Source organism: Lepisma saccharinum, chromosome 4 (genome assembly GCF_977018435.1).
Source record: "Lepisma saccharinum chromosome 4, izLepSacc3.1, whole genome shotgun sequence".
In the NCBI taxonomy this organism is placed as follows: Eukaryota; Metazoa; Arthropoda; class Insecta; order Zygentoma; family Lepismatidae; genus Lepisma; species Lepisma saccharinum.
The window spans coordinates 114,441,782-114,456,479 of NC_139232.1; the positions used below are offsets into that span (position 1 = coordinate 114,441,782).

General features: G+C 38.0%; 1 protein-coding gene across 2 annotated transcripts; it reads left to right on the forward strand.

Moving 5' to 3' along the window:
• The first annotated feature begins 6,765 nt into the window (after window positions 1-6,765).
• Window positions 6,766-14,679, forward strand: LOC145986807 (uncharacterized). Of its 2 annotated transcripts, none has more exons than XM_083121253.1 (6): window positions 6,766-6,914; window positions 9,300-9,379; window positions 10,165-10,317; window positions 11,377-11,511; window positions 12,475-12,759; window positions 14,056-14,679. In XM_083121253.1, the coding sequence occupies exons 2-5, from the start codon at window positions 9,310-9,312 to the stop codon at window positions 12,738-12,740; spliced, it is 624 nt and encodes a 207-aa protein (XP_082977379.1). In that variant the 5' UTR covers window positions 6,766-6,914; window positions 9,300-9,309; the 3' UTR covers window positions 12,741-12,759; window positions 14,056-14,679. The 2 variants fall into 2 exon arrangements, with proteins under 2 accessions (XP_082977379.1, XP_082977380.1); XM_083121254.1 differs by having other exon boundaries at window positions 6,821-6,851.
• The last annotated feature ends 19 nt before the right edge of the window (window positions 14,680-14,698 follow it).

A 14,698-nucleotide genomic window follows, 5' to 3' on the forward strand; every position in this document is an offset into this window, starting at 1 on the left:
TTCCTTGATACTTATTTTTCTATGTACGTATTAATATGTTGCTTTTGGATAGTTTTTTAATGTACAACGAAAACTGTAGTAAACCTTACAAAAAGTTACTGTCTTTTTGAACATATTCCGATTTTTTTTTTTTGACCATTTCTGGTTATTTTGTTACTTGCATAAAACCAATATATATAATACACTAGATATACTTGGAAACTGGAATCTACAATGAAGACCTAGGGAAATATCAAGGAAGCTGATGGTGATATTTGCCGAAAGGAATGAGCTCATAAAATCCAACAATTGAACATTAGAGGGTTACAGCAAAAATTATTTATCGTTTAAATCAAGAAGTAAAATAAGGCTAATGAAAACACACGGATGAAATATGGTATATGATGTGTTCTCTACACGCTAGAGGAATGTAAAAATACACTGTATAAAATGTAAATTGTCACATTATGAAACAGTACTTTTGCATCTGTAAACTTATTCATAGTTTAACATTAACAAGGGCGAAGTAAATAGCTGGTGTATGGTTGTTTGTTAGTTATTTACCGAATTTTCTTCAACTTTATTAAAATTGTTGAATTGTCTCCAATGCTTCTATTCTGATGGTTGAAACACCTGCAAAGTGACTTTATTATGTTCAAACCTGGCACCATTGTGTGCTTAGGAATTATATACGCGACTCACGCTTCTGGAAATAGTGCGTCTTAATCCTCTGTAGCTTAGAATGAGGTGTAGTTTACTCAGAAGGCGAATCTAGACTCACTAGAAAAATATGTGTAACCTCGCCCACTTCCAAAATAGGAATTTTACGATATATGAATATCACTTGGAAAGTACATATACTGAAGTGATAAGATAAGTAGGTCATGATTATTTACTTCTCTGGTAAAAGACTAATGGTGTTTGAACGGGCTTTATCTCAAACTATGCCCGCATCATTCCAGTAAAACCAGGAGACTCACCTAACCACATCCCACCGAAATACATTCTTTCGTCCAAGCTGTACGTGAGATATCTCAAATAATTTCATTTGTCCTAATATCATCATTGCATGATAAGAATACAATCATTAGTCTCAACAATAAGAAGCATTCATGCAAGTCTTTTTCTGTTCTCGTTTAATCTCAAATATATATACTTTGTGCAATGGCGGCGATTGGGTTCCAAAACTAGGGCTAGGGGGTTGGTGTGGCAAGGCACCGAAACTGGCAAAAAGTGGCGGGGGGGGGGACAACTGCCCCCCTAAACGCCGCCACTGCTTTGTAGCGTACAACATACTGCCAGGTTTGAAACACCATCAATACAAGGAGTTTCAAAGACAAGAACGAATACAGTTATATGCAATGATATTAACCAGATTATTGTAGAATAGGGAATATTTCATAAGATATGAAAAAATAATGTTCTAATAAGTCGGGAAAATAGTATTTGAATGACAGAATTTAGTACTGTATAAAGATTTCAAATCTACTAAAAAAATGACATGGAAATGTAGATAATGTACTTCATATGAGAGTCTTATTAAGGAGAATTATGTCGATTTAGAGTGTTTCTTCTTCCTGTTCAATAAATTATTGTTATTGCAATGAAATAAAACTTTACACAACTGATCATTTTAAACTGGAAGATGATTTTGTAAACACATTTTTTTCAAAACCAGCACGTAAATAATTGTTGCAAAAAGACTGCTATCCACAAACGAGGCTTTACCTACAATTTATGTGTGCGATCTTATCCACAGAGCTTCCGTAGGGAATAATAATAATAATAATAAAATCGGCTTTATTAGAGCGAGATGTTTCGGCCTCGAGGGCCAAATCTGAAACATATTCTTTGCTTGAAAGATGATTGATATCACCACTAGACTACGGCAAAACCATGTAGTGTTTAAATATACTGCGACGGGTGTTCCCTGTCCTTGGGCTGCGGCTGTCATGTGGTTTTAACAGCTTGCCAAAATCCCATCACTTCGACTCCTACAGGTTGCAATGCGGTTAGGTGAACTTACGGGAGGCAGACCACAAGAAATATGCAAGATCGTGGTTGCATGTTAGCAACTCCGCTTTTACAATAGTAAAAGATTAAGAGAAGGACTGAAATATCTGACGCATCCACAGGAGGTAATTTCTTCGTTGAGTAACTGGAAAGCACAACCCAAATGTGTAGAAGAAATCTTCCTCCCTGAAATAACATAGCTAATTCACGTACAACCACAAAAACGATAATGAAAAACTGAAACAGTTATAGCAATTTGTTCAAGTTTGTAGAAGTTTGATAGAAGTCCACTTTATGCACAGTTAGGCTAAACGCGACTGGGTATACACTTTACATTTGGATTTCAACCAGTGACACCAACTTCACATGACCTTCGAGGAGCAATATTGACAAACTTTCTGAAGGGCAAAAAAGTCGTTTCTTTAGTTGGCATAACCTGTCTCCTGCTCAATTGAATTCTAATCTATATTTTATGAGTAACTTCGATTCGGCGAAAGCAACATCAGATCTCCGTGGCCGAGTGGTTAGCACAGCACGCTATGGGTCTCGTGTTCGAATCTCGGCCTGGGCATGGGTGTTCTTTGTGAGCGTTCTTTCATTAATTTCATCATATCATCACTCATCCTCATCGCCGCGATTAACCAAACGTGGCAGAAAAACGCCGCTAAATAACAAAAATCAAATCAGAGAGAGAAACAACAATGATTTTGATACACACTATATATATATATCTCCGTCAGTTTAAACTAAAATTTGATAGAGCGAATATTGGGGGGCTTGCCCCTCCAGAAGTCTGCGCCTTTGGCCTTGATCACTGGTATGTGCACTCCTGGGAAGACCAAAAGTTACAAGTGGGGCACTAGCATCATTCTATTTTTGTTTTCAAGTCCTTTTCTTTCACACGATGTACGTTACGTGTTACCAGAGATAATAAGTTCTGAATTGTGAATGCATTGAATAGGAAATATCCCAAGCAAATAGTCGAAAGGGTTTGGTTTCCATAACATTGAGTGACGTCAAGCCTATGCGTCGTTGGGTTTTCCTGGTGGGTCAACAGATAAAGGAACAATGACCGAGGTCCGTAACCTCCCATCTACCGCATGTACTGTGTTACAAAGCGAGTTTATAATCTTGTGGTGCAAGTTATGGGTGATGTTAGTGATGACGTCATGAACAGCTGTCAGCATTCCTCTATTTCAAACTCACGTCTCCCATCCGAAAACTATTATTATCCAAGATTTTATTCCCTTACCAAACCACTGTAGTCTATGGACCCTTTGTATCTGAAATGGTGAGAGATCTTGTTCAGTAACAACCAAACAATCATTTCATCTGCAATTGGTAGATTCTACAAAGTATACTGAATATTTTTACCAATGAGATTAGAATAGATAATATTCAGCGAACAACTTCCCGACAAATCACGCCCGCCGTCATATTTCCGGCAAACAGATAGGACAGTGCATTGAAAACATTAGAGTAAGCGTTGTCTTTGCGGACGTGATTCAAAGTATGATTGTCGTGATCATATGAGGAATGTGTACGCATGAAATATCTAAAATTTTCCTCCTGTAAGAAGTCTGCTTCTTACCCTTTCATTAACGCCAGAAAATCTGTTGCCGGTTTCCAAGCGCATTCAACTGTCTCTTCCAAAAATGTCCTGCCTGATGACGTCAAGACGAATATTCTACAATTCTATAATTAACCCCCCTTGGGAGCATATTTATCGAAGACAAATTAAAAAATCATACTAAAAAGTTATCGGTAAATATACCACAGTTTTCATTTTGGAATAATTCCAATCATGTGAAAAGTGTAATAGTTCTAATAAATATGAGATTAACGATGTACATAAAGGTGTAAATCATAGAGGTGGGATCATCGGATACCTTTGTTGTTCTGGAATTTTCATGTGACGGAGGTTGGATGTCCACAAATTTTCACAAAACGATTTGTATGTAGCTAAGCCTTCCAAGGTTAACATGTTCTAACATATATGCAACAAATGTTTGCAGAAATTATTAAAATGATATTGTTCTTCAGAAAATCAACCTAAATCGTGTAACTGCAGTCGTTGAAGATACACAAAGGCCCTACCAACAAAAAAAACACCTTCGTTATTCACATGAACTATTCATACTAATTTTGAAGTGTCAGATTATACTCTACATTATGGAGTTACCGACCTAAGTGTGTTGTATGTTCGTTCATACTGATGGGCTAAGATCGATTATTAGGTTCAATGATTGTGAACAATGTCTTGAAATTAAGAAAATATCAAACATTCATAGAAAAACACGCAAAAGTGACATTTTATGTCTATATTATTTCGTAACAAAAATACCGCAACATTTTTAAAAATCCAGTGCACGCCATAATTGGTAAATGCTAGATAAGTCGCTGACCCCGGATTCGAAACAAATACCTCCGTGGTTTCGCAGCACGATACGTACCAACCACCTTAGCAGAATGGCGGGCTTTTCTCTCGAGGACGGACCACCGACAGCAGTCTCTGTAGGCTGAAGCTAGAAACAGACGCACAAAGTGTATTATATATTTCTAGTTTTTAGAATATCTGTAAACGAAAAGACTCGTTCGTGTTTTACGCAGTAATCTATCAGCTTTGTTTGGGCAAGTGCAAGTACTAGGGACGTTCAATATATAAGTTTCCCTGTGCTATAAAATAAAATATAAAGCAACGCCATTAAAAAGAAGCACATGGTTGACCAGCGCCATCCTTCGTCTACAAGGAACAACAATCGATTCGTTATCAGACGTGAAGGCGCATGCGCTCAAGGGCGAAAAGTAAATTCTTGTTCGGAAAACGCGGGCTCGCGTCATAAGGAGTTCAGAAGCATGGATGCTAAGGGCGTTCTGCTTATGGACTTTTTGGAACGAGGAAGAACAATTAATGCTGTACGTTATTGTCAAATATTGGATAAACTGAAAAAAGCAATTCGACATAAGCGACCAGGTCTCCTGTCAGCTGGTGTCATTCTTCTTGACGATGACGCTCGTCCCCACTCAGCAGTGCAAACACAACACAAAATTGAAAAATTGGGGTGGGAACGGCTGCCCCACCCTCCATACAGCCCCGATTTAGCACCGAGTGATTTCCATCTCTTTTGAGGTGTTAAAGTTTGAATTGCAAGGTTACCGTTTCGAAACAGATGAAGAAGTGAAGCGTAATGTGAGAATAGTGCTCAATAGCCAGAGCCCTGATTTTCTTGCAAAGGGTATGGACAAATTGGTGCAACGGTTGGACAAATGCCTGAATCTCTATGGGGATTATGTGGAGAAGTGAGGAAGGATCCTCCTACACATGTATAGTTGTCTAATGTATCTTAAAAATGAAATTTTTTACAGCATACGGAAACTTATATATTGAACGACCCACGTATATAGAAAACTCAAAGGTACACCCAGAGATCGAACCTAATCCTCCCACTCAAAGGTCAGGCACATGTCCACTTGAATCAGATGCCCTATCATTTTCCTATTGGCAGGGTTCGTAACAGAAAAATAACCTCGACGAATTAGCAAGTTGCGCCACGATTGTATACTTAAATCCTGGCAAACGTATGCTTTCTTTACCTTCAATTCATAAATCCACCAAAACAAGGAGTAAATAGTGAAGGAACGACAGTCAACATACATAATTACATTCAAAGAAGCTCTCAGCGTAATGACAAAGTCAATACTCTAGCTCAGGATGGGAAAGTACGTTTCCTCGACAATTATCCTACGTCCTTCCGTACTGATGCCATGTGCATCACGATTGCCACTGCGAACTAGAAAAGTATCGGGGACGATTACAGCATGACGATTCTATTAAATAAATACATATTTCATGTACTACCTGGTATTAATATTTTATGGGATATAATGTCAGGTTTTGTGGGCTTGCGCTGCTGAAGGTATATAAGTGTAAATAGATAGCGTGCGTGATGTATTGGTTAACATCGCGCGCTGCACAGCTACGGAAACTGGGTTCAAATACCGGGTAAAGGATGGTCGTTAATTTTATCTGATTTCAAAATTAATTCAAAAGGGTCTTCTTTATAATTGATATTGCGAGAGGAAATTTTATTACACATATATGTATACGTATATTTACGTATATGGACAAATTCACACAAAAAACTGGAATTAAGAATTCTAGTGCCTCTCTGATGGCGTAGTTGTAACGCCGTCGCCTTGTAATCAAGGGATCCCGGGTTCGATACTCAATGAACATAGTCGTTCGGATCCCATTTTAAACTGAAGGTCCAGTTCCGATTACCCTCTCTGTGCAAAAAGTGAACTACTCAGTTAAGAATTCTATAATATATTTGAAATTACATAGATGACCGAGCATGTTGATTTCGTCAAATCATCATTCATCCTCATTGTCGCGAATAGCCTAAAGGGACTACACAATTTGAAAAACCAAATTCTTCTTCTCGGGAATCCCCTGATCGGAATTCCCACCACGAGAGAAATTACCAAATACTCCACGGGAAAGTTTGCTGCCTGGCAACACTGCCTCTCACGTAAGCAGCACAGGTCCTTTTGTCAAGCACTGGTGCCTTTTGTGAAATGACGTCGCACATGTTTGCAGATAAGGAAGAAGGGGGTGGGAAGTGAGTTTGAAATGTTAATAGGAGTGGTCCGTATTCAAGGGAATCATTACGAAAGATTCTCGGGATGGGGAAAATCAAGGTCGGATATATTTCCGTAGTGACGTTTGGGAAGAAGATGTGGGAGGGGGAAAAAGTTAAGGTTTTCAGTTTCTGGATGAAAGGGTTATTTAATCGATCCCAGGGGAAAAACCACAAGACCTGCCAACCCGTTCGAAGCTTCGAGAGTTGTATTTAAAGGTAATTTTGGTTTGTTGAGGCACAGTCTGCTCTGCGCTATCTTTGGAAGAGTCACTCTTTAGGGTAAGTCCGTGGCTCAACAGTACTACTATCTTGTTAGTGATAACATGGAAGGTATTAATCGTGATAATGTGTTCGTGCTACCTCGGTGGCAGTGGTGTAGTTAGGGAATGTCTTTGGGGTGGTTTCAGGGGTGGATGAAATAGTTTCAGGTAGGCTCTGTTTAGGCGATGTTAATCGTTCTATTTATTTTCTCTCTCTGTCTCCTTCTCATCTCCTAATTGTCTTTTCCTCACTATAAATATCTCTTTCTATATCTATATTCTCCTTTCTCTCTTCTTCTTGTTCGTTTTATCCTTCCCCTTCTCTCTACATTTATATTCTTCCTCCGTTCCTTTACATCTTTCTTTCTCTATATTTTCTCTTCTATTCCTCTCTGCTCTATCCTTCCATCTCTTCCTTTACATTTCTATTCTGCCTCCGATCCTCTACCTTTCTAGTTCTCTATATTTTCAATTCTCTCTTGTTGTTCTGTTCCTTTCTTTGGTTTTATTTTTCCATCTATCTCTTCCTCACCCTCACACGCTTCCTATTTCCTTCTCTTCTATTGTAGTTTACCATCCTTTCCTCCTATACCTCTTTCTTTCTCTTTATTTTCCCTTCTCTCTACTTTATCCCTGTCCTTCTATACTTTCATCTCATCCTTCCATTGTTGTCATTCTGTCTGCCTTTTCAACCACATTTTTCTATTTGCTATTCTTTCGGTTCTTATTCGTCTGTGTGTGATTCTGGATTCTGTTCCGGAAATCTGCCCAAGTAGTGACTGGAGAAGGCTCGACCAATGAACTCGTGAGAGGGGAACGGAGTGCATGGAGAGGAAAACGTGGCTGCAGCTACCAGCCGCTTGCAGCAGCGTGCCCTGATTTGCTCCACGCACTCGCTTCTCTTCTGCCTTGCTCTACAGATTCCCAAGGCTAGGTGTAGACTGTTTGGTTCAGCACGATGCTATTTCACACTGAGCGATGTCTCTGCTCATTGGCCGGGCTGGCCACTGAAGGTTCCTGCTTCAACCCCCTTCTTGTGCATGGGCATCAATGTTTGTGATCATTCCTCATCAATTTCATCTCATCACCATCCATCTCCATCGCCGTGACTGGACAAAAGTGGTCAATAAGCGACGTAAAGCAAGAAATATACAACAATAATGTGCTCATCTTTGGGTTCCGTACCTAAAGCAAGTGACAACTTCACTCTCTCTCTCTCTCTCTCTCTCTCTCTCTGTGTGTGTGTGTGTGTATGGAAGTATTTCAGGGCTGCATACCTGATGGACATTCAGTGAATTGCGTAGATAAAATCTACATAAAGTGAAATTTGGAGAGTTCTGTCCGTTAGGCGTATTTGTGTTCGGGAATTTTCGTGTGATGTAGGTTGAAAGGAATAAAAAAAAATTGCACTAAATGCCAGGTCTGCAGTGTCTTTATTTCAATTGAAGATTTCCAAAGATAATTAAATGTAAGTTAAAGTATGGAGAATTAATTGCGTAAAATTGTAAAATTATTCTATTACGAAATTCTTCAGATATCCACACAAGTCCGTATTACAACATTTATCGTGTCTGATAATCAACCTAATCTACTTATCTTCGTAAATTACGGCCTGTTATGTACTTAGAATAATACGAATTGGAAATATGAATCATCAGGTTAGGCCGGAACTAGCAAGAGAATGACATTGAAAAATTAGATGTAGAGATTTTTATATATGTGTGTAATGTTTCATTCAATTCATGAACGTGACTTTTTTTAATTTTATTCCTTGTAGTTACAGCACATTAAATCATAAACCCCTGTCTCACAGTATGGGGACTTAAATCTGGCAAATTATGAAACAATAAACTGTAAAGGCATTGTAAAATATATAACTGCAATAAACTGTAAAGGCATTGTAAAATATATAACTGCAAGCACAACAAATCTTTCCCGATGTAATATTCAATTCTATATACCTCAACAAAATAAGGTTATTAGCTTTTGATATTGTATAAAATATTGTTGCTGAAGATGTTTTAAAACATGAAAGCACATATATTTCAGTAGTTTGACGAAGGGTGCAATTGTGATAGAGTATTGCAAAAGCTTTTACTACTTTCGAACTTTGAAACTGTTTCTCATTTTCTTATCGTGGATAACATATTAAGTATTTTGAGTAGCTACACACTTCCAAGAATCTCTTACTCATTCATGTGCTGCGTATTTTTCCTTGCCTGTAAATCATGTAATTGACACTTCACGTTAACATACTGTTTTTTCTTGTATTTATGATAACTGTTAGATTATTTACACATGACATTAGTAGCTACAAGGAAGCGAAATTATTGGAATGTTTGATGCTTGACACACAAAACTTATCTTGCGCCAAAAATCAATATTTGTCCCTTTATCATTTCAGATTAATCAATATGGCCTTAGGTTTATACATTGTTGCGGCGCTGTTCATTGTTTCAACAATACAGCAAGCTTCCAGCCAAGGTAAGATAATTAAGATAATATTCTGTTCTGTGCATACCATTCAATTATCCAGATTAATTTAGTGAGGTTAAAATAACAATTGTTCATTGATACGGCTCAACGAAAGCCCACAACTATTGAATATCACTTAGGATGAGAGCTTACAGTTATATTAAAAAAAAATTTCTTCAGGGCCAAGGCAAAATTATAGGCTTTCATGGATATTGTTGTTCAAAAATTGTAAGGCTATAATTTGGTTTCAATACAATGGAAATCATACATGATCCCTGCTTAGTTGCAAGTACTAAAAGATTGCATTTAAGTGAATGATATCACACTTTCTTTCTTCTACACTGCACTTATTTAGGGGTCAAGTTAGTGAAGAAGAGAGACGTTTATTTGGGCAGTAATGAGAAAATGAAGTTTTGAGTTTGTTATGATTAGTTCGAAAATTTGTACTGTATCTCTGAATTAAAAAAAAAAAGCGGACAGAATTCTCTAGAATTGTCAGAACTGCTTTCTTGTGTAGAATGTTTTACACGATGAAGCTTGATGTGTCAATCTCCACAAATACTAAGTCCCCATTTTCTCTTCAGTAACTTCGAACCATGGTTTTCAGGGTAAAATAGAAGGGAAGGAAATAATTCTTCTGAAGACATCATGTAATTAATGTTTTGAAAGGGATTAGAATAAAAAAGGTATGTCTAATGTCCTTTACTGATGGCATCCAAAACAAATAACATTTTTTAAAATGGTTCAATATGTAATGTGAAAGGTGAAAGTGCATATACTCATATATTTTTCAGAGACAAAATGCACCCCAGGAAGTCGCTGGAAAGAAAGTTGCAACAACTGCTGGTGTTCCAAGGATGGACAGAGGAAGGCGTGCACAAGACGCGCGTGCCCACCTGGCATTGAGAACTTGCCCACAGAGAGCAGCCGAGTTGAGAGACAAGCTGGTATGTAGTCCATTCTTTGCCTGAACTATGTTATAGATCCGTTGCTTGAAGCTCTCAATTGGATTCAAATGTCACTTAACATGTTGATTCTTGTTTAGTATGTGTGAAATATACCGTGCGTTTGTTTGGGAAAACGAAACCACGCTTTGGAAATGACGAAATTTAACTGAATTTAGTGTAAAATAAATTAGTAATAGAAGCAACTATAGACGGTGTTTCTAGCGACTAAATTATGTGGGAAGCAAACAAATATTACTTTAATTATGTACGATGCTCAGGGTGTGCTGTTACGTTCGTGTTTACGTAACAAACTGTGTAACCACAACTATTTTCTTTTTAACTTTATGACTAAGAATTTTATTTCTGGACATAAATAAAAACATCAGCACTGGCTTGATATAAATGGATTAAAAAGGATAACAAGTCATTGAAACAAAGGAAGGCAACAACGTGGAAAATTTCGTGAATCTTAGTATCTTCATAAAATAGAGATGTCGCAATTTTTTGACAATGTACATTTTTTTTTTTTTAGAAACTCATGACTGGTTATATTTTGAGTATGTAAATCATACTTAAAATAGTAAACATCGTGTTGATGTAATATAATGTAATGGTTATTAAATATTTAAGCAAATAATATGCTTATCTACTATTTACTTTCTAATACGCTGCCAATTAACAATATACCTAAGTATGATGGTAGATAATACCATGGTTGTACAAACGAACCATGAGTGTGAGAAATGTAAGATTCATTTAGGTACTTTAGTATAAAACATTGCAGGGTGATGTTGGAAGTTATTGAATGTAATGAATGACATAAGATAATTTTAGGCAACATATTTTTTTCAATACAACATTCTCGACTAGTTGGAATGAGAAACAACAGCAAAGATCGATTCAATCCTAAGTGCATAAGATTTCTACACATTCACGTTATTCAGCACGAGAAAGACTACATCCATTGAATAGAATGATATGATATTTTACAAATTGAAAGGAAGTGTAATCGTGATCTAACACATCAGTTCAGTTGACTCACGTTTTCTCTTCTCGCAGGGTGCTCACCAGGAGTGTCATGGAGGCAGGACTGCAACACCTGCCGCTGCACAAGCACAGGGATTCCCATCTGCACACGACGTGCCTGCATCTCCAATTTCCCAGGAGGCTTCAGGGGGAGGAGGTCAGCTGATGGTAAGCTATTTCAGCGATCTAGCCTTGGAGAGTTTTCTTCTATACTCTGTCTTGGGAATCTCTGGGGCAAGCGAACGAAAGCAAGACTGCGCAAGAGAGGGCTCGACAACAAACAAGTGCGAGGGAACGGGATTGCGTGGAGGGGGAAAGCGACTGCGGTTACCAGCCTTTGCAGACGCGCGCTCCGCCCACTCGCTTTCTCTCCTTCCCTGCCGTTATGCGCGGCCTTGCTGCAGAGAATCCGGGGATAGAGTACAGGAAAAATGTGGAAATTAATTTCAACCAATTTTTTGGTTCTTGTTTTAGGTTAGGCAGTTAGATTCAATGGCTGTGTGTGTAAAACATTTCGGCAAGGAAGTTGCAGAATGAGAGTAGGTTAGGCTGACCGTTAATTTCAGTACATCTCTAAAAACCATACACATTGCTGAGTTACACTGATTTCTTTGAGTACATGGGCAATTCCAACGTTACGTGTGTGACATTCACAGAAGGTTCTAGACATGCGATTAGATTAAAATATTTATAATGAACTGATGTGATAGCATTATGAAGTACAGTACTTTGTGGTGTCTGCTAAGAAATTAAAAACATCTTGAGTATGATGTAATAGCCTGAGCATGTAAAGCATTAACGACAATGCGTTACGTGTATGACGCTTTAACACTGTAGCAAAGTTCATTTGTCTGTGAAGCTTATAGGCTACAGATGCTAATAATTTGTTGATGAAGTATGAAAATTACATGCATTCACAAACATTTAAACCTTAATGCAATTAGAAACCGTAATAATTTCCAGATTGATTCATTTTATTATTTACATGGAATAAAACCATTTTTCGTGGAATGTCACAATCATATATCAAGTTGTTAATGATAATATATACATACAAGTGACGCAAAAGATTTCTATTTTGCACTATGGGAACGGTTTGCTCTAAAAATGTTCACTATATTTCGCTTTCAGGTGAAGAAGAGCCAGCCTGCAAACCCAAGACGTCATGGAAGTCCGAGTGCAACTCTTGCTTCTGCACCGACAACGGCCACGCGGCCTGCACCTTGATGGCGTGTGCACCATCAGTCCCCCCACGAGGGAAGAGGCAGATCCAGAACCAGGAACCATGCAACAGGACCGGGAGCTGGATGGAAGACTGCAACACGTGCTTCTGCACCCGAAGCGGGAAGGCCTGCACCTTGAAGTTCTGCGTGCAGGGACCCCCGGGGAGGGGCTGAACGCTGAAGTCATTGAAAGGTGAGTCAATGTCAGTCTTTGGGTTAACAAGTTTCTATACATTTGGGGGCAGAATCGTAAAGCTTTCCATTCCTATAAAGACAGCGTCCAGGGCTATTTTCCTAAATAACCGTTTGGGAAATCATAAACATTACTCTTTATTAATCCCAAGTCCCAGGAGGTTAAGGAAAGTGCCATGAACTTGTACATTTCAATAAACCTGACAATTTGTGTGTGTGTGTGTGTGTGTGTGTGGGTGGGGGGCGGACAATTGTTCCCTGCCCAACCAAGTTATACCTATGATTATGTAGGGCCTCACCGATGGCGCAGTGGTAGCGTCGTCGCCTTGTAATCAAGAGGTCCCGGGTTCGATACCTGGTGGAGCACAAGTGGTTCGGATCCCACTTTAAAATGCAGGTACAGCCCCAATTAGCCTAACTGTGCATAAAGTGGACTTAAAACACCAATGTATTCATATTTGCAGATTTTAATTTTCTAAAAAATGCACAAAAATAGCATATTTAGCATGCTTCATGACAGAATAATACAAATTTTGCCAACAATTATTAATGCAGTCCATCTGAAATATACGCTTTCAACAGGAGATAAACCCGATCTTTCTCCAATACAAGATAGCATTTATATAGCTATTACGAGTGCCTAATGGATTTCATTCCATGTGTTCTTAGCGAGAGACTTCACGGCTTTAGGGAGAGGGGGACAAGATTGACATACATACCCACATACACACACATATTCGTTTAAATCTTAGCGTAAACTCACTCAGATTTAAACGGATTGATCAGAGGTTCCCAAACTTTCTTGTTTCGCGGCGCCCAAGTCAGAATGTAGACCTATCTTACACTTGCAACGCTCAGTTAGTGTGGTTAGGTGGCTTTCCTTAAGTTAAAAAATAAACACACATTTCAAAATCAGAAAATAGTAATGTGTAAAAAGTACTAAATAAGCACATGTTTCTAACAATCATATCTGAAACCATGTGTAGACTAACATGTAAGTGTAATTTCAGTGAAAATATTGGAACATTTCGAGGTGCCTCTGTAAGCCAACCACGGCGCACACTTTGGAACCACTGGGATAGATGATTTGGAGAAAATAAACTTACCAACGTTTTGATACATTCTGTACTTTTCTATATCAATGTAAAATAAAAATTGTTAGGGGTGGGGCAGAAATTCCTATACCTCCTCCCCCCTGTCGGCGCCTAGGGTTCTATCAATTTTCACTTGTATCAATGAACGAACATACTTTGGCCAGTATTTGACAACGTTAACAATATATTCTACTTTCTTTCAGACAATATCAGCCATGGAAGACAGACGTGGACTACCTGCAACATACGTAAATGGAAGTTGACAAACCGGTCTTTTAATGCAATAGGAGAAAGAAAACTTCTTCCTTCGAACAAAGAAACGAAACAAAAGTCATCTTTGAATCATTGCCATTCCACATCTCCAGTGTGACTTATTTTGATTATACTGATATGTTTAAAATACGGGTTTCTTTATTGTCTAGTTGTTTATGTGTTTGTGTGTCTTCTGGATCCGTCGCATTTCACAAAACGCCTTTTATACGAGAAATACCTAGATATACATGAGTGTACAAACATTTTTGAGAAGAGATTTGTAAGCCATGTAAAAAAAAACAAAAAAACAGGTATTAATCCTTACAGCATATGTTCGCTATATTTGGTTCATTGCTGTTGAATATACAGTACATATACCATGAGGGTTTAAGAATGTTATACTGTGCTTATTTTTGACATTATTGAATCTCAAGTTTCTTCTACAATAAGAAATTCTGAATCTCTTAACGATATAATTTCATAAATTTGGCACAACCTTTGTCATTTAGTTGAATGTATTCATGTTTGTTGTAAGAAATGTACTTGTAAGCGTGCACATTTTATATACAATAAAAAGTTCACTAAAAAAAGGTA